Genomic DNA, 24757 nt, shown 5'->3' on the forward strand with positions numbered 1-24757 from the left:
CTGGTACAACTGCAGATGCTGGTCTGAAAAAGGGTCTCGACCCGAAACGTCACCCATTCCTTTTCTCCCGAGATGCTGCCTGACCTGCTGAGTTACTCCAGCATGTTGTGAATAAATCGATATGTATATGTATATATATATAAAAAATCGAATTTAGTTTAGTTTGGAGGTATAGCGCGGAAACAGGCCCGTTGGCCCACCGACCGGGTCCATACCGACCAGCAATCCACACATATTAACAATATCCTACACACACTGGGGACAATTTACACTTATACCAAGCCAATTAACCTACAAACCTGTACGCCTTTGGAGTGTGGGAGGAAACCTAAGATCTTGGAGAAAACCCACGCAGGTGATGGGGAGAACGTACAAATTCCGTACAGGCAGCACCCGGGTCTCTGGCCCTGTAAGGCAGCAACTCTACCGCTGTGTCACCCACCCAGGTAGAGATAGATTGAGTGAGCGGAGGGGGTGGACTGACTGTCAATTGGAGGAATAGGGTTTGGGATGGGAATGCTGTACCATTTGGGTACAGGGGAATGTTGTCCCATCGGATGAAAGTGTAGTGTGTAGTGGTTTTAAACATAGAAATAGGAACTTTAAACCATGATTGAGGAAGCTCCATCATTGTGGAGGCCTGATTGAACAAGAGACTTCTTCCAAAGTAATCTTTCAGCTGCATCAGGGAGATTCATGGATTCAGGTCGAGTAGATGCTGTTTTCTAATGCTTATATACTTGCAATGATAGGTCTCCCAAGGGCTCAATATACTGAAAGAAAACTGGAGCTGTCCAAAGGTTTGCAACATGTGCCAGATATCGATGATGTCTACAATCCCAATTATATGATCACTCCCTTTGCTATCGGACCTGGTAGAAAGAAACTACCCAAGGGGAACCCGGTCAGCCCCCATGGATCAGGTAAGGAATATGTCTGAATTAGAGTCATAGAGTGATGCAGTGTGGAAACAGGCCCTTCGGCCCAACTTGCCCACACTGACCAACATGTCCCAGCTACACTAGTCCCACCTGCCTGCCTTTGGTCCACATCCCTCCAAACCTGTCCTATCCATGTACCTGTCTAACTGTTTCTTAAACGTTGGGATAGTCCCTGCCTCAACTACCTGCTCTGGTGGTTTGTTCCATACACCCACCACCCTTCGTGTGAAAAAGTTACCCCTCAGATTTCTATTAAATCTTTTCCCCTTCCCCTTGAACTTATGTCCTCTGGTCCTCGATTTCCCCCACTCTGAGCAAGAGACTCTGTCCATCTACCCGACCTATTTCTCTCATGATTTTATTGTGTTGCTTAGAGAATAGCTACAGAAGATGATGATGTAGTTTTAAGCAATGGCATGGTTAAGTGTAATGGAGAGTTATGCCTTGAGAGTACATACCAAATGGATAGTGAAGTGAGATTAAACAGAACTGTAACGGAAGAGGGTTCAGAGGAGAGTGACTGGGCATGGACAGTCAATGTTTTTCAACTTGGAAATGGGCCCTTCAGCACAACTAGTCTATGCCGATCAAGTTGGCACTCTGGGGTTGTCCCATTTGGCCCATATCCCTCGAAGGAAAGATATATTTGTTTTTAGCTATTTAAACATGAATGTCACTTTCTCTGATACTGGAGGACAGCCAGAAGATTAAACAATTGTGCTGTATGTGCAAGGACCAATTAGCCATCTGATAGAGTGAACAGTGTGGACGTGGAGAGGATGTTTCCACTAGTGAGAGAGACTAGGACCAGAGGTCATAGCCTCAGAATTAAAGGACGTTCTTTTAGGAAGGAGTTGGGGAGGAATTTCTTTAGTCAGAGGGTGATGAATCTGTGGAATTATTTACCACAGAAGGCTGTGGAGGTAAAGTCAGTGGATATATTTAAGGCAGAGATAGATAGATTCTTGATCGGTACGGGTGTCAGAGGTTATGGGGAGAAGGCAGGAGAATGGGGTTAGGAGGAGAGATAGATCAGGCACGATTGAATGGTGGAGTAGACTAGATGGGCCAAATTGCCTAATTCTACTATCACATGATAATACAGATCTTGAAGAGCATACATCCACTGGTAATAAAATCACATTTGTTACATCCCTTTGATCATTTAAAAACAAAACAAATATCCAAAATAACTTTCCAGTCAAAGTTTACTATATTTTGCTGCGCAGTCCTCCAAACAGGTGGATTGATGGACTACCCATCGGGATCTGAGGCCGTACCTCTTCCTCTGAGATGAGGTACCCTCTTCTTGGTGTAATCTTGTATGAGTTGGAGTGTGACATCATAGAGTCATAGAGTGAGACCATGTGGAAACAGGCCCTTCAGCCCAACTTGTCCACACCGGCCAACATGTCCCAGCTACACTAGTCCCACCTGCCAGCATTTGGTCCATATATATGTTAGCCTGACATCGGTGGTGGGGAAGATGCTGGAGTCATTTATTAACGAGGTAATAATGGCGCATTTGGATAGCGGTAAAAGGATTGGTCCAAGTCAGCATGGATTTATGAAGGTGAAATCCTGCTTGACTAATCTTCTGGAATTTTTTGAGGATGTGACAAGTAAAATGGAGAGCCAGTGGATGTAGTGTATCTAGACTTTCAGAAAGCCCTTGATAAGGTACCACATGGGAGGTTGGTGAGCAAAATTGGAGCACATGGTATTGGGAGTTGGGTATTGACATGGATAGAGAATTGGCTGACAGACAGGAAGCGAAGAGTAGGAATAAATGGGTCATTTTCAGAATGGCAGGTAGTGGAGAGTGGAGTGCTGAAAGGCTCGGTGCTGGGGCCACAACTATTTACAATATGTATTAATGATTTGGATGATGGAATTAGAAGTAACACTAGCAAGTTTGCGGATGACACAAAGCTGGGTGGCAGTGTGAACTGCGAAGAGAATGTTAGGAGATTGCAGGGTGACTTGGACAGGTTGAGTGAGTGGGCAGATGCATAGCAGATGCAGTATAATGTAGATAAATGTGAGGTTATCCACTTTGGCGGCAAAAATAAGGAGGCAGATTATTATCACAATGGTGTCAGATTAGGTAAAGGGGGAGTGCAACGGGACCTTGGTGTCCATGTACACCAGTCACTGAAAGTAAGTGTGCAGGTACAGCAGGCAGTGAAAAAAGCTAATGGCATGTTGGCCTTCATAATGAGCGGATTTGAGTACAGGAGCAAAGAAGTCCTTCTGCAGTTTTATAGGGCCTTGGCAAGACACATTTGGAATATTGTGTGCAGTTTTGGTCTCTTAATTTGAGGAAGGATGTCCTTGCTATTGAGGCAGTGCAGTGTAGGTTCACGAGGTTAATCACTGGGATGGAGGAACTGTCATATGATGAAAGATTGAAAAGACCGGGCTTGTCTTCACTGGAGCTTAGAAGGATGAGAGGGGATCTTATAGAGACGTATAAAATCATAAAAGGACTAGACAAGTTAGATGCAGGAAAAATGTTCCCAATGTCGGGGGAGTCCAGAACCAGGGACACAGTCTAATAAAGGGGAGGCCATTTAAAACTGAGGTGAGAAGAAACTTTTTCGCCCAGAGAGTTGTGAATTTGTGGAATTTTCTGCCATAGAGGGCAATGGAAGCCAATTCACTGGACGAATTTAAAAGAGAGTTAGATAGAGCTCTAGGGGCTAGCGGAATCAAGGGATATGGGGAGAAGGCAGGCAGGTTACTGATTGTTGATGATCAGCCATGATCACAATGAATGGTGGTGCTGGCCCGAAGGGCCAAATGGCCTCCTCCTGCACCTATTTTCTATGTTTCTATGTTTCTAAATATGCTCCTCTTGTTTCAGCATGGGATTTGAGAAGTCCACAACAGAGTAACGCACAAGGTTTAAGCAGTTCCATGTTGGACCTATCGTCACCCCAGCGGACACAAGTAAGTCTCTACTTCTGAGTTCAGCAACTGGTCTTGACAACCTGGTTCAAATCTTCTGTTGCTAGTAGAGAAGAGGTGTGCTGCTTTTCAGGCCTCAAAATAGGTCAGATGAGTGCTATTGTGCCAAAGGCTATCATTGTGTAAAGAATAGGGGCAACGCATTGTCGCAGTAGTGGGGTCGCTGCCTCTCACAGAGCCTGGAGATCCAGGTTCGATCCTGACCACGGGTGCTGTCTGTGCAGTACGTTCTCTCTCTCTCTGACCACCTGGGTTTTCTCCAGGTGCTCCGGTTTCCTCTCGCACTCCAAAGACATACAGGTTTGTAGGTTAATTGGCGTCTGTCAAATTGCCCCTCGTGTGCAGGATGCAAAAGTGGGATAACATAGAACTAGCGTACGGGCGATCGATGGTTGGCATGGACTTGGTGGGCCGAAGGGCCTGTTTCCACAGTGTTAGTGTGCGGGGATCCCTGGGCGGCACGGACCCGGTGGGCCGAAGGGCCTGTTTCCACAGTGTTAGTGTGCGGGGATCTGTGGGCGGCACGGACCCGGTGGGCCAAAGGGCCTGTTTCTGTTTCTGCGCTGTATCTTTAAAAAAATTTAAAAAATAAAACCTGCCCACCGAGCAACTGAATATTTTTCCCCCCCAAGCTTTGAACAGGTCACAAGGTACTTTTTAAATTGTTCTCAGAATCACAACCTTGTTTTTACGAGCAGCATACCTATTGACAAAAGTAACTGACTTGAAGGTGGAGTGTATGACTCATATCACCTCTAGCAAACAGTTTATATAATACAGCAAGCAAAGTCTATTTAACAAGAGGAAATAATGTGAGTGAGGCAACTTCTCCCTATTAGTTCACGGTAACTTCTGCAGTAAAGTGCAAAAAGCCAATGGTAGTTATAATGACATTTCACTTGTTTAATCTACTGCCACGTTGTCAGCAGGCCTGTGGAAACTTATCAAAAACATCTCCATTCTGCTTCACTGTAGTATTCCTACTACACGTAGTATTTCAGGATACGGCCTGCAAAGATTTGAGGCTTTGCACATATGCTGTAGAGTCAGACGTATGGAAATGCAGCACAGAAACAAGCCGCTTGGCCCACTAACTTCATATCGACCACAACTGTAACATAATGTCCCAACGTTTATACTCTATACCCTCTGACTGATGAAGGCCAGTGGATGTGTTTGCCTATGTTCATGCTTCAGAAATGAGAACTTTACTGAGCTCATTGAAAACTTTAAACTTTAAAAAGAATTGCCTCATAGAGTCATAGAGTGATACAGTGTGGAAACAGCTCCTTCGGTCCAACTTGCCCACACCGGCCAACATGTCCCAGCTATACGCTTGGTCCATATCCCTCCAAGCCTGTCATATCCATGTACCTGTCTAACTGTTTCTTAAATGTTGGGAAAGTCCCTGCCTCAACTACCTCCTCTGGCAGCTTATTCCATATACCCACCACCCTTTGTGTGAAAAAGTTACCCCTCAGGTTCCTATTAAATCTTTTCCCCTTCACCTTAAATCTATGTTCTCTGGTCCACGATTCACCTACTCTGGGCAAGAGACTCTGTGCATCTACCCGATCCATTCCTCTCATGATCTTATACACCTCTATAAGATCATCCCTCATCCTCCTGTGCTCCAAGCAATAGAGTCCCAGCCTACTCAGCCTCTGCCTGTAACTCTGACCCTCTAGTCCTGGCAACATCCTCTTAAATCTTCTCTCTACCTTTCCAGCTTGACAACATTGCATATGGCTACTCCTTCGGGCTATATCCGCATGTCTGCTGTTTATTTAGTTAAAAAGCAGTGATTTGACATGGTTTCAATAGATGGTGTACAGCAAAATAACTTGTTTACCTAGGAGAAGGGAGGAGTTTAATCCATTGTTTCCATGGGTGATTCACCACACTGATTCAATAAATCTCTTCCCTGTAGAATAACCAGTTGCTATTGAGATTAACTGTTCCCTGACTACTCCTTGTACATTGAGCAATGTTTATTTCTTTTGAAAACAGTGGACATTAAAATGTCCTTGCTTATTTAGTTTGGCTCTGTATCTAAATGGTGGCCTCCATGCCCACCATTCTCTGCAATCCAATCCTAAAGCATTTGAGAACAAGGTTGGCTTGATGTCACCAGGAGTGATATGGTAGAATGGTGGAGTCTTACCTGATAAGTAGACTTTATCTTGGCTATAAGGTAGATTTTTATTAAAATTCCACTATTTTCCATGTTATAGGAGTCGAATGGCCTAATTCTGCTCCTATAAGTTATGAAAAGAGTGGAATTACTAGTAACCGTGAAAGCATTGAGTAGTTGTAAAACACAATGTGATTCCAGACCCACAAAGTGATTGGCCCCTCAGAAACTGCCTGGAAAGTCATGGTTTATGGAGGAGGGAGGAGAGATTTGTTGGCAATAACCCCACGCACGACAGTGAGGAATTTTAATAGACAATAGACAATAGGTAGATACATAGATACATAGAAAATAGGTGCAGGAGTGGGCCATTCGGCCCTTCGAGCCTGCACCGCCATTCAATATGATCATGGCTGATCATCCAACTCAGTAACCTGTAACCTGCCTTCTCTCCATACCCCCTGATCCCTTTAGCAAAAAGGGCCACATCTAACTCCCTCTTAAATATAGCCAATGAACTGGCCTCAACTACCTTCTGTGGCAGAGAACTCCACAGATTCACAACTCTCTGACTGAAAAAGTTTTTCCTCATCTCAGTTCTAAATGGCCTACCCCTTATTCTTAAACTGTGGCCCCTTGTTCTGGACTCCCCCAACATTGGGAACAATTTTCCTGCCTCTAACGTGTCCAACCCCTTAATAATCTTATACGTTTCGATAAGATCTCCTCTCATCCTTCTAAATTCCAGTGTATACAAGCCTAGTCGCTCCAGTCTTTCAACATATGACAGTCCCGCCATTCCGGGAATTGGGAGGAACATTGTGGGGCTCAGTGAGAGGAGGGGATTCACAAATAATCATTGTTCATTTTTATTTCAATGGCCATTTAATGGCTAATCAAACTGAATGGAGGTCGGTAATCAAAAATTATTCAATTGGCCAAGGAGACTGCAGATGCTGAAATCTCGAGCCAAAATCCAATCAGTGGAGGGAAAGTGGACAGTCTTCCTATCCTTGAACATTATAACCTCAAATAAGCTCTGAACCACATAGACTATTATTGTTATTATTGCACTATTATTGTTTGTTTGTTTTTTATCCGTACATATGCGTGTGTGTGTGTGTGTGTACATACACTGAGCTTTTTTCTCATTTATGATATTGTTTACAGTGTATTATGTTTACCTATTCTGTTGTGCTGCTGCAAGTAAGAATGTTCTATCTGGGACTTATGACAATAAAACACTCTTGATAGTTTACCTTTTGGGTTGGGCGCCCTTCAGTCAATTTATTTATTTGTGTCATCACACAGCTGTTTGCCAACAGCGAGCAAATTTTAGTGCCGCGTCATTGGCCTCTGCAAGATCCTTTACAGTGCGTGTGTCATGCAACATGTCACAGCTCAGGAGATGTCCCATAGTCTGGAGGCCCCGTCCACACTCGCAGTCTGCCGCATCTTCAATACGTCCCCACTTCAGCATGTTCCATTTGCTCCTCCCCGCGCCTGTCCGCAGTCTGTTGAGACGGCGCCAGGTTATCCACGGTTGGTCGGAACCTGGTGGGAGTTTCTCAGAGGGATCGATTGCCATGTGAGTGTCTTCCGGAGATTTCTCCAGTCTCTCTTCCCAGAGTTTGAGCCTTCTGGACGATGCACTGCAGTCCAGGGGATGGACAGAAGAGAGGAAACTTCTGCGTGATTTCAAACGCTGAGGTAGCAAAGGGCGGTCATGTCTTTCGTCCTCTGAATGTCTGAGGCGTTCTTTTTGTCTGCCTCCAGCTCTTCTGATTCCAGGAGGTGCAACGCCAGAGAGTAGGTGGATGTTGTCAGTCTTGGTAGGTTTCATGCATCCACTCATGCAGCGACAGCTTGTGTTTAGCACAGGATCAATCTTCCTTGCATGAGCTGAGCGCTCCCATACTGCGCAGGCATACTCGGCAGTGGAGAAGCAGAGGGCCAGAGCTGCTGATTGAATGGTTTTAGAATTTGCTCCCCATTTTGAGGTGCCTGGCTTGCTAAGAAGAGCATTTCTGGAACTGACTTTTCCTTTAAGCTTGTGTAGGAAAATAACTGCAGATGCTGGTACAAATCGAAGGTATCACAAAATGCTGGAGTAACTCAGCGGGTCAGGCAGCATCTAGGAGAGAAGGAAGAAGGGTCTCAACCCGAAACATCACCCATTCCTTCTCTCCTAGATGCTGCCTGACCTGTTGAGTTACGCCAGCATTTTGTGATACTTTCCTTTAAGCTTGATGATATGTGCTTTGTAGGTCAGAGATCGATCAAAACTCAAGCCTAACCCAAAGCTTTGAATGCCCTTTTGCCTGCACAGACTCTGCCTGGCCTGCTGAGTTCCTCCAGTATTTTGATCAGCTGAGACTTGCTTTGCATTCCAGAGAGCACAGGGTGTGTCGTTTGGAGAAGGCATGAAACCTCTGAGGACTGAAATTGACGGCTCTGACCTTTTGATTTGCTTGAATCATTCCCATTAACGATGGTACTCGCTCTTCAAACGATGTTTCCCCACTTCATGTTGTGGAGGCCTTGTCGAATTGTGGCCTCATTTTAACCAGAGCATTGGCATGAAGTTCGCATTAGAAACATCCATTATTTTGGACACTATGAAGAAGGAGATTGCAGGATCTCGACCTGAAACGTCAACCATCCCTCTGCCTCCTCAGCTGCTGCCTAACCTGATGCGTTGCTTCAGCAGTTGTCTTTTGTCTGATCCAGATTCCAGCCCCTGCAATCTCATGAGTCTACCCTTCAGAAGGTCCTCCCTTGTCTATAAAGCCCGCTGGCCACAGGCTGTCATGAAGGGTGCTAAATAAGTGCAGTACCTTGTTTTGCATTTCCCGAATAACCTTTGTAAATTGTTGCTTTGCACGCATCTCGTGTCACCATACCTAGTGCATTTTTGTTGAGATAGTTTATTTTGTTAACTACCTTCTGCTTTAGTAGTTCAACAATTTAAAAAATCGTCTGATTTACAATGATGACCTTTTTAAAGTGATGTTTTTTTTAATGCTCCACAAAATGATGTCGACACAAAAAGCTGAAGTAACTCGACGGGTCAGGCAGCATCTCTGGAGAAAGGGAATGGGTGACGTTTTGGGTCAAGACCCTTCTTCCAGAAAGCAATGGGTGACGTTTTGGGTTGGGACATAGAAACATAGAAGATAGGTAGCACTGCCATTCAAAATGATCATGGCTGATCATCCAAAATCAGTACCCGTTCCTGTTTTCTCCCCATATCCCTTGATTCCGTTAGCCCTAAGAGCTATACCTAACTCTCTTTTGAAAACATCCAGAGAATTGGCCTCCACTGCCTTCTGTGGCAGCGAATTCCACAGATTCACAACTCTCTGGGTGAAAACGTTTTTCCACATCTCAGTTCTAAATGGCCGACCCCTTATTCTTTAACTGTGACCCCCTGGTTCTGGACTCCCCCAACATGGGGAATATTTTTCCTGCATCTAGCCTGTCCAATCCCTTAAGAATTTTACATGTTTCTATAAGATCCCCACTCATCCTTCTAAATTCCAGTGAAAAGAAGCCCAGTCGATCCATTCTTCCTTCTTCAAAAGGGAATAGGTAATGTTTTGGGTCAAAACCCTTCTTCCAAAAAGGAATAGGTGACATCTCTCGTTGATACCCATCTTGTTGTGACCTACGACCACAGTGTCATTGTCTACAATGGAGACTGTATGCGAATGAACTGCATGCTTCCACGAACGTTTTGCTTCAGACTTGGAGATGAATTGCCTCTTGCTATTCCAAACTTAACTCTAAATAAATGTGACTTTTATTTCCTTTCTACCCGCAGAGATTCAGTTCGACATCCAGTCTAAACAGCACTGCATCGTCCTTGCGGGATTCTTTAGGAAGCTCCCGCAGTCTAGGTGAGCAATGACTTTGGGAATGGGCGCATCTCTGCTTGTTTTGGGAAGAACAAAGGACAAAGGACTTTATTCCTTGGGGGGGGGGGGGGCAGGAGGATGAGGGATGATTTTATGGAAGCGTATAAAATCATGAGGGGAATTGATGGACAATCTTTAACCCAGATTAGGAGAATCAAGAACCAGAGGACATAGGTTTAAGCTCAGAGGGAAAACATTTAATAGGAACCCGAGGGGCAACTTTTTTTTACACAGAGTGTGGTATGTATGTGGAACGAACTGCCAGAGGAGGTAGTTGAGGCAGGTACTATCACAACGTTTAAAAAATGTTTGGACCGGTACATGGATAGGATAGGTTTAGAGGGATATGGGGCAAACACAGATGGGTGGAACTAGTGTAGATGGGGCATGTTGGCCAGTGTGGATAAGTTGAATAGACAATAGACAATAGGTGCAGGAGCAGGCCATACGGCCCTTCGAGCCAGCACCGCCATTCAATGTGATCATGGAAATGACTGTGCGCCTGAGGAGTTTTGCCCATTTTATTCCCCTTGTATGGCTGTCACTGTTTTATACCAGGAAGAGTTCAGACCCTTGCTTCTCACGTGGTCCCTGTGCATAGGGAACCAGTGCTTATCTATACCATCAGAATAGCTAGCTCCAGACACCATCCACTTTGATCCTGGCTGGCAGCAGTTTAATGCTCCTTTGTCCTCCGACCGAACTTTGAATCACTGACATATGTTGACTGCCTCCGAACACCATGGGTGGATACCTGGAATATTTAAAACAAAGTGGATAAACTCATGACACTTGTTACTATTTTAATTTTTGAAAGGAGTGGCAGATGGTTAGTGCTGCTGCTCAACAAGACGAGACCTGACTCATTCAAATGGATTGTAACCAAACTGACAGAGCAAGAATAGTGTGTGGGAAGAGTTAATGGTCAAACCACCTCTTCTGCTTTTTCTGCGTTCGATCAGGCTTGGTTAAAATTGAGATAACCTCTCTCCCCTCGACCTCCTTGGAGGGGCAAACGTGCTAGTTCAGTTACTTGCTTCAGGTTTGTAGGTTCGGGCAGCAATGTGGTAGAGCTGCTGCCTTTCAGCGCCAGACACCCGGGTTCGATCCTGACTACGGGCGCTGTGTGTAAGGAGTTTGTACATTCTCCCTACGATCACACGGGCTTTCTCCAGTTTCCTCCCACACTCCAAAGACGTACAGGTTTGTAGGTTAATTGGCGTCAGTAAAATTATAATCTGTCCCTAGTGTGTAGGATAGTGCTAGTGTACAGAGTGATCACTGGTCGGTGTGGAGTCAGTGGCCCGACGGGGCCTGTTTCCACGCTGTATCTCTAAAGTCTAAGCTGGAAACATAACAATATTATTCTTAAGAATGGATGTTCAAACTCAGTCTCAGAAATAGCTAATGAAAGAGGAAAAAGAGGTGTCCACTAGTCACGTCCTATCTTTATCTGTTTTACTTGCCCTACTGCTTTGAAGAGAAACTGAAATTCTTTCTGTAATTCTTTTTGTGCACAACCCGCAGGCATTGCCACTTTCATTTCACTGCACATCGAGTATGTGTATGTGACAAATAAATTTGACTTGACTTGACTTGACTTGAAGTATGGAAATTCTGTGTCAACGAAGGTCACCATTCTACTCTTTTAAGATGGCATGGGCGTAATGGACTGATTAGCCTCCTAGTGCGTCATACATTATCACGACCTTGGTTGGTGGATCTGGGGTTTAAGGAAATTACTTGCAAAGCAAGGAGTTGCTCAGTTCCTCGAGGAAGCTCAGTTGGATCATGGGTGACATTTATCTCAACTTTGTTTGCCAATCTTGGGCTCTGCAAAACCATCGCACTCTAGATTGTCCAGAGGCTGTTTCTGATAAGGTCATAACGAATAGGTGTAGAATTAGGCCATTTGGCCCATCAAGTCTACTCTGCCATTCAATCATGGCTGATCTATCTCTCTCCCCCCCCCCCCCCCGAACCCCATTCCCCTGCATTCTCCCCATAACCTCTGACACCAGGTGGCAATGGTGGTGACCTTTATTGACAGACTTGAAGGTATGACTACTCCAACATAGGATGGTGGCGCAGCGGTAGAGTTGCTGCCTTGCAGCGCTTACAGCGCCAGAGACCTGGGTTCGATCCCGACTACAGGTGCTGCCTGTTTGTACGTTCTCCCCGAGACCACGTGGGTTTCCTCCCACACTCCAAATACATACAGGTTTGTAGGTTAATTGGCTTGTTATAAATGTAAGAAAATTGTCTCGAGTGTGTGTAAGGTAGTGTCAATGTGCAGGGATCGCTAGCTGGTGCAGACTCGGTGGGCCGAAGGGCCTGTTTCCATACTGTATCTCGAACCTAAACTAAACAAAGTGCTAACTCTCAGGCACCTAGATTACCTTAAAGGAATTAATTTGAACAAAGGCAAGACTATTTCCAGTTGATAATCCATATGCAACAAACTTCAATATTATAAATGAAATTATTGTGAAGCCTTGCCTGATTTTCTGCGGAAGAGGACATTTGCCATCTTTGCTCTGCCTGCCTTTGGATGACTCACCAATATAGTTGAATCTTAGCTCTCTCCTGAGTAATGGCCCTCTTGGGGATGGCCAATAAATGCTGGCCTCCCCGTCAAATCCAACTCCCCAAGAATGGACTCCTGAAATAAATACAAAGGGGGAAAGTAGAATATTCCAGTTTCCTCGTCTTGAGTGTTATGGTGCGCTGTGATTTCCGAATATAAACCTTATTTTAGAAACATAGAAAACATAGGTGCAGGAGAAGGCCATTCAGCCCTTCGAGCCAGCACCACCATTCAATATGATTTTGATTTTTTTTTAGATTTAGAGATACAGCGCGGAAACAGGCCCTTCGGCCCACCGAGTCCGCGCCGCCCAACGATCCCCGCACATTAACACTATCCTACACACACTCGGGACAATTTTTACATTTTACCCAGTCAATTAACCTACATACCTGTACGTCTTTGGAGTGTGGGAGGAAGCCGAAGATCTCGGAGAAAACCCACGCAGGTCACAGGGAGAACGTATAAACTCCGTACAGACGGCGCCCGTAGTCAGGATCGAACCTGAGTCTCCGGCGTTGCATTCGCTGTAAGGCAGCAACTCTACCGCTGCGCCACCGTGCCGCAGTGATCGATATGATCACGGCTGATCATCTAAAATCAGTACCCCGTTCCTGCTTTTTCCCCATATCCCTTGATTCCTTTAACCCTCCAAGAGCTAAATTTAACTCTAACCCTAACTCTCTCTTTTAAATTGATGTCTTTCGCCAGATGGATTCCTTGATGACTTTGGAAAGCTCAATTTGAAGCTTAGTTACAGAGCAGACGTGGAACAAATCTGGATCACTGTGGTACAGGTCAGCTCTGTTCCGCTCTGTTCATGATGCTTGTTTATTAAACCTGAAGAAATGGGGTCAAATGCATGTGATTCTGAAACAACCCATGGTAGCATTCTATGAATGAATGTGCTGAGGAACACCCACTAACTTGCCTAACTTGGCTCCCTTTTTAAAAACAAAAGAGTCATCGACTTGTGCAGCATAGAAACCAACCCAAAAAGCTGGAGTAATTCAGCGGGACAGGCAGTATCCCTGGAGAGAAGGAATGGGTGACGTTTCAGGTCGAGACCCTTCTTCAGACCCGAAATGACACCCATTCCTTCTCTCCAGAGATGCTGCCTGTCCTGCTGAGTTACTCCAGCCTTTTGTGTCTATCTTCGGTTTAAACCAGCATCTGCAGTTTTTTCCCTGCACACGGAAACAGACCCTTTGGCCCAACTCGTCCATCTGACCAAGAAGTCTATCTGGGCTATTCCCATTTGCCTGTATTTGGCCTATATCCCTCTAAACCTCTTCTTTCCATGTAAACCTCTTCGCCCAAATGTCCTTTAAACATTGTAATTGTACCCACCTCTGAAGCTTCCTCTTGTAGCTCTTGTAGCTCTTGTAGATCTCCTTAGTTAACTCAGGAGATAGCTAAGATTCAACTATATGCCCACTACCTTCTGTCCAGGAAAAGTTGTCCCTGCGTTCCCATTTGAACTTTTCCCCTCGCTTTGCCTTTACCCTCTAGTTTTAGTCTCCCCTAACCCGGGGATAAAGAACTGTGACCCTCAAGATTTTGTGTACCACTTGCAAGTTCACTCCTCAACCTCTTTCACTGCAGAGAAAATAGACTTGCTAAATATAGCTGTTCTGCAGTACAAATCATACAGTCCTTTAAACGGAACAACATAAAACAGTGCAAAATCCTCCAGCTACAGTATGACCTGCTGTAAAGGGAATATATCGTGTGTGTGCATTTTTAGATATCATGGCCGGATATTGAGCAGATTGTTAATTATTTTATCACCCTTTAACAGATTAAGGATTTGTATCTGCACTACAAGCCTACAGAGAAAGTTCAGGTGTATCTTAAGGGAACGTTAACGTTACCAAAACCTGTGCATTTCAAGTCTTCTGTGAAAGACGGTAACACAGTAAGTATTCTTTGACAACATTTCTAACTAATCACGGACCTGACACTGGAACAATTGCAATTATTAGCTATTATTCGGGCTATTATTCAGGGGGTATGGGGAGAAGGCAGGAACAGGGTACTGATTGAGAATGATCAGCCATGATCACATTGAATGGCGGTGCTGGCTCGAAGGGCCGAATGGCCTCCTCCTGCACCTATTGTCCATTGTCTATTGGCACGGTGGCGCAGCGGTAGAGTTGCTGCCTTGCAGCGAATGCAGCGCCGGAGACCCGGGTTCGATCCCGACTACCGGTGCTGTCTGTATGGAGTTTGTACGTTCTCCCCGTGACCTGCGTGGGTTTTTCCTCCGAGATCTTCGGTTTCCTCCCACACTCCAAAGACATACAGGTATGTTGGTTAATTGGCTTGGTAAATGTTTTTTAAAAATTGTCCCTAGTGGGGTGTATGATAGTGCTAATGTGCGTGGATCGCTGGTCGGCGCGGACCCGGTGGGCCGAAAAGGCCTGTTTCCGCGCTGTAAACTAAACTAAACTAAACTTATTATAACTATGTCAGCATGGTTTCTCACCCAGCAATAATAAATTGACCCCGATTGCTTCATGGAATGGGGTTAATGGACAATGGATGTGGGGTTGATGGAGAGGGGAAATGGGACCTTTGGTTAAGATGTTTGGACTGATGAAGTGTCAAAGGGTCCTTGACCAGGGAGTGGGGGGGTCATGGGGAGGGGGGTCATGGGGAGGTGGGTCATGTGTCCAGCCCAGTGAGTGGGGCTTGTGTCGAGGTGGCAATGGGGCTGATGGAGAGTGGGAACAGGGTCCCTGGTCCAAGGAATAAGATACCAGTGGACAATCTACATGGCGACTGGTGCTATGAGTGAGGCTAATGATGAGAGTCATTATCATAGAGTCAGCATGGAAATGGGCCCATCGGCCCAGCTTGCCCACACCGACCAACATGTCCCATCTACACTAGTCCCACTTGCCTGCCTTTGGCCCAGATCCCTCTAAACCTGTCCTGTCCACCTACCTGTCTAATTGCTGCTTAAACGTTGCAATAGTCCCAGCCTCAACTACCTCCTCTGGGTAACTCGTTCCATACAACTACCACCCTTTGTGTGAAAAAAGTTACCCCTCAGCTTCCTATAAAATCTTTTCCCTGTCACCTTAAACCTATACTCTCTGGTTCTCTATTTCCCCTACTCTGGGCAAGAGACTCTGTGTGTCCACCTGATCTAAACCTCTCATGATGTTATACATGAGATGGGTACTGGGCCCCATGTCCTGGGAGTGACTCTGTGGATGAACTAAGAGCTGTGGGCTTTGCTGTAACCATGCTGATTGAGGGTAAGTGACAACTGCAACTGGTCCAAGACGCCGCAGCGAGACTCCTGACGGGTACCCGTAAAAGGGACCACATCACCCCGATTCTGGCCTCTCTCCACCGGCTCCCTGTACGGTGCAGAATCAACTTCAAGCTCCTCCTATTCACATAAAAGCCCTAAATGGACATTCCCCCCCCTACATCAAAAATCTTCTAACCCCCCTCTCTAACTCCAGGTCCCTCAGGTTGGCCGACTTGGGGCTACTCACTATCCCGCGGTCTAGGCTTAAGCTCAGGGGTGACTGCGCTTTTGCGGTTGCAGCTCCTAGACTGTGGAACAGCATCCCTCTCCCCATCAGAACTGCCCCCTCCATCGACTCCTTTAAGTCCAAGCTCAAAACCTATTTCTACTCCCTAGCGTTTGAGGCTCATTGAGGAGGTGCTGTGAACTGTTTTGTATGTGCTGTTATGTATGTGTGCTACTGTATGTTTCATTTTTTCCTTAGTACCTAATCAGATGTACAGCACTTTGGTCAATGTGGGTTGTTTTTAAATGTGCTATACAAATAAAATTGACTTGACTTGACTTGACTTGACAATCTCCACAAAACACTGGTCCTACTCTCCACTCGACCAATACCTCCTTGTGGAATTTGCAACTATCAGGAAAGTTGAACAGTCTGACTTAGTTCAGAGGCTGAGCACACAGTGTATCATGCAGATCAAAAGGATCGGGGGTTTAATTGCTCATTTAAGTTTGCTTAACTCATCTTGATCAGTGGAAGGTTGTGTTGTTGTGTGCCATCATCTTTGCATTCCCCCAATGAGCAATCTGGGATTCTGGATCAGGATTTCACAGTGGGGATGATACCTGTTGGATGTTCAGAGATGCTGCCTGATCCGCTGAGTTACTCCAGTTTTTTGTGTACACCTATTCCTTTTCTCCAGAGATGTTGCCCGACCCGCTGAGTTACTCCAGCTTTTTGCGTGCCCTCTCCCCTGATTCTCACTCAGTCTGAAGAAGGGTCTCGGCCCGAAACGTCCCCTATTCCTTTTATCCAGAGATGTTTCCTGATCTCCAGCTATTTGTGTCTCTTCGGTTTAGTTCTTCCCTATGTGGATGTGTGGGAAAGTGCTGAGAAGACCTCTAATCTCAATTAAATATGAATCACCTCCAAAACGAAGAAATGTGACATTCATAATTTGAAGAATAATTAAATAATTCAACTCAATGAATTCAAAGCACTGATATTATTTCTGTAGATGTGAATGTGGCCCAGCTGGTAGAGCTGCTGTCTCACAGTGCCTGAGGCCCAGGTCAATCCTGACCTCTGGTGCTGTCTGTGTGGAGTTTGCACGTTCTCTCTGTCCTCATGAGTTTTCTCCGGGTGCTCTGGTCACCTCCCACATCCCAAAGACGTGCGGGTTTGTAGATTAATTGGCCACTGTAAATTGCCCCTAGTGTGTAAGGACTGGATGAGAAAATGGGATGACATGGAACTCGTGTGATCGAGTATTCAATAGTTGGCATGCGCTGATAGGCCTGTTTCTCTAGGCCATGCTGTATCTCTTTTTAAAAAAAAGTATATTTTGACTGTGCACATTATCAAGACACCATTTCAAAGACTAACATGACCTCTGAAATTGCTGGTTTCAAGAGGAATATTGAAGAATGAGTAGGGAGTGGATTAGTTGCTTCACGTGGAGATGAGATCAACTGGTTGTTCCGTTTCTGTGCTTAATGTCCCTTGTACTTTAGGTGGGGTAAAATATTAACTTGAGTTAAGCGATGATTAAGTTTGTACAGACTATTGTCTCAGGCAAGTGTATTTCTTTTGCCAAATGAGAGATCTTAAATCCTCATTGTTCCATGGTTACTACTGTTAACTTAATGTCCAGTGGCTAGCATGATTTTTTTTACATGCGTTTAATTTATTTATCTTTGACTGAAAGAACAAAATAGCAGCACAGTGGCACAGCTGGTAGAGCTGCTGCCTCACAGCACGAGAGGCCCAGGTTCCATCTTGACCTCAGGAGCTGTCCCTGTGGAGTCTGTACGTTCTCCCCGTGACAGAGTGGGTTTCCTCCGTGCGCTCCTCCCACATTCCAAAGACGTGCGGGTTTGCAGGTTAATTGACCTTTGTAAACTGCCCCCAGTGTGTAGGGAGTGGGTGAGAAAGTGGGATCAAATAACTGGTGTGAACGGGTGTTCGATGGTCAGCGTGGGGTCGGTGGGGCAAAGGACCAGTTTCCCACGCTGTATCTCTAAAATAAACTACAATTGCATGTTTAGCTGTAGCAGATTTAATAACTTGTGTTCCCCGTGCAACACTGTGGGCCGATAGGCCTGTTCCTGTGCTGTACTGTTCTATGTTCTAAATCTACCACAGTGCTGTGGGACTGGTGTCACTTAGGTTGGTATTGGAATGGAGGGCTTCATTCACCAAAGCCCTTGGTCATCTCGCCGGTCGTCACAGCAATCCAATAGTTTCACGATCTCCTTTACCAATGCCAGGTTTTCAAATTCAACTTTATTTAATTACTTTCATCCCGTCATGGGATTTGCATCGTGGGGTTTGAATGGATATTTCCAGAACCTTCCAGATCTTGGAATACAAGTCCACACCCCCACCTCTGTCCCACCTGGACTTGCATCTATTTCCCTCCCCTCCCACCTACATTCCTTCCTCCAGCTTCACAATTTGCAACTCTCCAATCCTTTTGCCTTTTCATCTCTGGCCTTTGTCCAACCACCTGCCTTTCCAATAACCTTCCTCACCTGAAGAAAAGTCCCGATCTGAAAAGTCGCCTATCCATGTCCTCCTGAGATGCTGCCTGACCGGCTGAGCTACTCCAGCGCTCCGCTTCTTCCTCGGGATTCGAGGCCACTGAACCCTTATGCTACAGTACGTTGCCCTGTGTACCAAAGCACGATATCTGCACTGTGTGATGTACTTGAGAAATTTTCACCGGCTTGTTGGTGAGAGATTAACTCGCTGTTTTGCCTCTGCTTTTGCAGGTTTTGATATTCATGGAAACCTTTGTGTTCAATATCAAACTGGCCATTCTTCAAACCCACGGCCTGGTGATCAGGGTTGCCACTCAGCTGCCCCGTAAGAGGGCCATTGGGGAATGTGCGATGTCGCTCAGAGAACTGAGCAACGGGGAGTCTGACCTCTGGCTGAATATTAATCCACTGTCAAAGAACCCGGTGAGTTTACCTGTTTAATCTTTTGATTTTAAAGATGTGCAGCACAGACACGGGGTCCTTCAGTGCACAGAGTCCACGCCGACCAGCGATCCCTGCACACACTAGGGACAATTTCCAATTTTATTTTTCCCGAAGCCAATTAACCTACAAACCGGTACGCCGTTGGAATGTGGGAGGAAATCGGAGCGCCCGGAGAAAACCTCTCTTCGCAAGTCAACTTTATTGTGGGAGTCAACCCACTGAGCCTTCTCTGCACAACCTCCAGTGTAATTATACTCTTCCTTGAATAGGGAGATCGAAATGTTATCAGTTCATCAAAACTTTTCCTATCCCTGTACCTGTTCAAAAAGTCTTTTAAACATTGCATTTATACCCACCTCTACTACTTTCGCTGACCGCTCATAGCGTATGCACACCAGCCCTTGTGTTGAAAACCTTGCCCCTCTGATCCCCGTTAAATCTTTTATCTTCTCGCCATAAACCTATGCCCTCTACTTTTGACAATAGACAATAGGTGCAGGAGGAGGCCATCCGGCCCTTTGAGCCAGCACCACCATTCAATGTGATCATGGCTGATCATTCTCAATCAGTACCCCGTTCCTGCCTTCTCCCCACACCCCCTGACTCCGCTATCCTGAAGAGCTCTATCTAGCTCTCTCTTGAATGCATTCAGAGAATTGGCCTCCACTGCCATCTGAGGCAGAGAATTCCACAGATTCACAACTCTCGGACTGAAAAAGTTTTTCCTCATCTCAGTTCTAAATGGCCTACCCCTTATTCTTAATCTGTGGCCCCTTGTTCTGGACTCCCCCAACATTGGGAACATGTTTCCTGCCTCTAATGTGTCCAACCCCTTAATAATCTTATACGTTTCGATAAGATCCCCTCTCATCCTTTTGGGTTCCTTTAACCTGGAAAATAGACTGACCATTCATCTTGTCTGTTATCCTCATGCTTTAGGAAACCTCTATGGTCACTCGTTGGTCTCCTTTGCTCTAAAGACCAAAAGATCAAGCCTTTCAAGTCACTCCTTCAAAGCTCAAGTGCAGGCAACAGCCTTGTGTATCTTCCCTGGCTATGGGGAGAAGGTAGGAGAATGAGGTTGAGAGGGAAAGATAAATCAGCCATGATTGAATGGCGGAGTAGATTTTAGTCTTGTTTAGAGATACAGCGTGGAAATAGGCTCTTCGGCCCACCGAGTCCGCACCAACCAGCGATCCCCGCACATTAACACTATCCTACACACACTAGGGACAATTCACACATACACCAAGCCAATTAGCCTACATACCTGTACGTCTTTAGAGTGTGGGAGGAAACCGAAGATCTCGGAGAAAACTCACGCAGGCCACGGGGAGAACGTACAAACTCCATACAGACAGCACCCGTAGTCAGGATCAAACCCGGGTCTCCGGCGCTGCATGCTGTAAGGTAGCAACTCTACCGCTGCACCACCATGGCTGCCCTTGATGTGCCAAATGACCTAATTTTGCTCCTTGAACTTGTGTACCCTCGCCAGCTTAATCACATCCTTCCTACAGCATCACAACCAGAGGTGCACATATTGTTCCAAGTGCCATCTCACCAATGACTCTTACAGATACAACATGATGTCCCAACTCTTCTACGCAAAGAAGGCAAATGTGCCTTATGCCTTCTTCGCCACCCTGTCTAACTGTGTCATTGCTTTCTGGAAACGATGTACTTGTACATCTCGGCCTCAGGACTTTCATTGTGAATGTCTTGTCTTGCTTTAACACTCCCAAAATGTGTGGCTTTGCATTTGTCTCATCTCATCTCTATACAGCTTTTCACTGTACCTCGGTCGGTACACCTGACAATAAACTATACTCAAACTCATCAGAAAGATAATGCATCTGACAGTGCCCCATTCTCTCAAATGATTGTCTTCATGTCTGGAGACTTGAACCCCACCCACCCTCTAAATAAGAAACAACTTGCAGCCTACTAACAAACCATGTCTAACACCAGTATAAGAAGATAACTGCAGATGCTGGTACAAATCAAAGGTATTTATTCACAAAATGCTGGAGTAACTCAGCCGGTCAGGCAGCATCTCGGGAGAGAAGGAATGGGTGACGTTTCGGGTCGAGACCCATCTTCAGACTGATGTCATGACAGATCTTCATGTCTAACACCATCTAGTCTGAGCCAAGTTTGCAGTTTGAAGAAGGGTCTCGACCCGAAACGTCACCCATTCCCTCTCTCCTAGATGCTGCCTGACCGGCTGAGTTACTCCAACATTTTGTGATACCTTCAAGTCTCCATGTAATTTTTATAATAGGTTATCATGCAAGTTATTCAATTGACCCTTTTATGTTAATACAGCAGTGATATTCCTGGCATCAAAGGAGGTGAATTAAATCAGTACTTTGTTACGGCCTGTAAACTTGCAAAGCCAGTTAGCTGAGAAGAGCTGGGAACAGAAACTACTGTGGTTTTAAAAAGTTTTTTGTTTTTTCAAACTGTCTTGCATAAGCAGCTCCTGATAGTAATTATTCAGAGTTAATCATTCTCTCCGTCTGATTTACTGGTGTTTGGAGTATTGTGTGCACCCAGAACAAGGGGCCACAGTTTAAGAATAAGGGGTAGGCCATTTAGAACTGAGATGAGGAAAAACTTTTTCAGTCAGAGAGTTGTGAATCTGTGGAATTCTCTGCCTCAGAAGGCAGTGGAGGCCAATTCTCTGAATGCATTCAAGAGAGAGCTAGATAGAGCTCTTAAGGATAGTGGCGTCAGGGGGTATGGGGAGAAGGCAGGAACGGGGTACTGATTGAGAACGATCAGCCATGATCACATTGAATGGCGGTGCTGGCTCGAAGGGCCGAATGGCCTCCTCCTGCACCTATTGTCTATTGTCTATTGTCGCTTCTGGTCGCTGCCCCATTCCAGGAAAGGTGTGGGTGGTTTGGAGAGGGTGCGGAGGAGGTTTACCAGAAGTTTGCCTGGATTAGAGGGTTCCAGCTACAGGGAGCGGTTGGATGGACTTGGAATGTTTTCTGTGGAACTCCGGAGGTTGAGGGGAAACCTGATAGGATTATGAAAGTCATAGATGGGGTAGACAGTCAGAACCTTTTTCCCCAGGGTAAAAGTGTCCAACACTAAGATTGCACAGCTGTAAGATGAGAGGGGTTTAATAGAAATGTGCAAAGCAATTTTCTTTGCAAAGAGTAATGGGGGCCTGTAACGCGCAGCCAGGGGTGGTGGTGGTGGAAGCAGGTACAATGGTGGTGTTTCAGAGACTTTTAGATCGGCACATGGAAGTGCAGGGAATAGAGGAATATGGATCGTGTACACGCAGATGAGACTTGGCATTCTGTCCAGCACAAACATTGCGGGCCGAAGGGCCTATTTCTGTGCTATACTGTCCTATATTCTAGAATCTAAACCTAAATAATTTGAGTGCCAGGGATGTTAATTTACCCTAGTTGAGATGGGTCAAATGGGACGAGCTCAGTAAGGCGCTTGGTCAGCATGAAAGAGTTGGGTTGATGGGCCTGTTTCCATACCCCTCGGGTCCTGTCGGACTCTGTGTGTGCAGAGTTTGCAAGTTCTCCCCTGGACTGTGTGGGTTTGCTCCCCGTGCTCCGGTTTCCTCCCACATCCCAAAGACGGACGTGCGGGTTTGCAAGTTAATTGGCCTCTGTAAAACTGCCCCTCGTGTGCAGGGAGTGGATGAGAAAGCGGGATAACGGAAGGGCTGATCGATGGTCGGCGTGGACTCGGTGGCCCCTGTTTACACGCTGCATCTCTGAACTCTAAACTAAACACTTCAACCCATAACATCGAAGTGGAAGCTTGTCCTTGGATTGACAAGATTGGCCAGAACACTGCCTGCTGGTGTATAAATTGTTTTCTTTCTCCGTATTTCCACACAGACCTGCCATGCCCTACTCCGTGTGGGAACTTGTTTCCAAGCTGTCAGCAACCGGGTCCAGCTACAAATATTGGAGGTGCAGAATCTGCCAAGTTCCTCGAGTCCTTTGACACTAAGTAGGTGTTTGTTTGCTCTCAGGAATACTGAAAATGGTGATGGTGGAGTAGTAAGGTTTGGTTCAGTTTAGAGATACAACGCGGTCACAGGCCCTTCAGCCCACCGAATCCACGCCAACCAGCGATCCCCGTACACTAGCGCTATCTTCAGGACAATTAAAAATTTTACCAAGCCAATCTGCCTGCACACCTTTGGAGATCTTTGGAGTGCGGGAGGAAACCAGGGCACCCGGGGGGAAACCCACGCAGGTCACGGGGAGAACGTACAAACTCCATACGGACAGCACACATAGTCGGGATCGAACCTGCGTCTCTGGCCCTGTAAGGCAGCAACTCTCTACCACTGCGCCACCCAAAATACACGGGTGGGATGGAATGGGCGGCATGGACATGGAGAGAATTTCAGGCATGCCTAGTTTTGGAGACAAATTAGTGGGTGAGGCCACAGGGAGGGGACCCATTCACCTTGATGGCAAAAGGGCCTTGAGTGCAATGTTACACATCACGCCAGAATGAGGAAGGATTAATGAAATGAATGTGGGATCCGGGAGGTGACAGAGCTGCGAGGGATTAGGAGGATTGATCGCCTGCAAAGCTTAAACATAGCAATACACTTGGGGAACATGTATTCCACTAAAAATATCCACCCCCATTTAGGTGAAGACATTTCTTCTCCACTCTCCCCTGAAAGACCATCCCAGCTTTTCAGTCTCTTGCCTGCCCCTGCCCCAGCCACGATCTGCACCCACTCTGCATAGAAACATAGAAACATAGAAACATAGAAAATAGGTGCAGGAGTAGGCCATTCGGCCCTTCGAGCCTGCACCGCCATTCAATATGATCATGGCTGATCATCCAGCTCAGTAGCCTGTACCTGCCTTCTCTCCATACCCCCTGATCCCTTTAGCAAAAAGGGCCACAACTAACTCCCTCTTAAATATAGCCAATGAACTGGCCTCAACTACCTTCTGTGGCAGAGAATTCTGCAGACTCACCACTCTCTGTGTGTAGAAATGTTTTCTCATCTCGGTCCTAAAAGACTTCCCCCTTATCCTTAAGCTGTGACCCCTGGTTCTGCACTCCCCCAACATCGGGAACAATCTTCCCGCATCTAGCCTCTCCAACCCCTTAAGATTGTTTTTATATTTAATGCGATTTCCACATATTCCTGTACATTTGAATGAAAGATGCAGTAGACTCATGCCGAATTGTCCCATTCTGCTCCTGTGCCTCTTGGTCTAATGGCGTCACAGAGTCGTGCAGCATGGAAACAGGCCCTTCAGCCCAATTTACGCACGCCAACCAACCTATCCCCCCATCTACACTAGTTCTACCTGCCTGCGTTTGGCCCATATCCCTCTAAAACTGTAGGGGGAAAAAAACTGCAGATGCTGGTTTAAATCGAAGGAAGACACAAAATGCTGGAGTAACTCAGCGGGTCAGGCGGCATCTCTGGAAAGAAGGCTCTGAAGGAGGGTCTCGACCCGAAACTTCACCCATTCCTTCTCTCCAGAGATGCTGCCTGACCCGCTGAGTTACTCCAGCATTTTGTGTCCCTCTAAACCTGTCCTTTCCATATACCTGGCGAAATGTTTCTTAAGCATTGTGATACTACCTCGTCCTGCAGCTCATTCCATGCACCCAGCATCCTTTTTGTATTTAAAAAAAAAAAGAAAAAAAGGTAGCCCTCAGTCTTCCAAGCTCTCCTGGAGTGACAAATCTACCATTCATTGCAGGTAG

General features: G+C 46.0%; 1 protein-coding gene across 2 annotated transcripts in view; it reads left to right on the top strand.

Annotated features, from left to right (window-relative positions):
* tc2n (tandem C2 domains, nuclear) overlaps positions 1-24757 on the top strand; it is a 75887-nt gene that overhangs the window by 39028 nt on the left and 12102 nt on the right. For both annotated transcript variants that reach the window (XM_078407221.1, XM_078407222.1), the window contains exons 5-11: positions 753-923; positions 3808-3893; positions 9869-9944; positions 13261-13346; positions 14351-14467; positions 18812-19003; positions 22903-23017. In XM_078407221.1, the coding sequence (XP_078263347.1) occupies positions 753-923; positions 3808-3893; positions 9869-9944; positions 13261-13346; positions 14351-14467; positions 18812-19003; positions 22903-23017 (843 nt within the window). The remainder of the gene's footprint in view (positions 1-752; positions 924-3807; positions 3894-9868; positions 9945-13260; positions 13347-14350; positions 14468-18811; positions 19004-22902; positions 23018-24757) is intronic.

This window comes from Rhinoraja longicauda, chromosome 10 (genome assembly GCF_053455715.1).
Source record: "Rhinoraja longicauda isolate Sanriku21f chromosome 10, sRhiLon1.1, whole genome shotgun sequence".
In the NCBI taxonomy this organism is placed as follows: domain Eukaryota; kingdom Metazoa; phylum Chordata; class Chondrichthyes; order Rajiformes; family Arhynchobatidae; genus Rhinoraja; species Rhinoraja longicauda.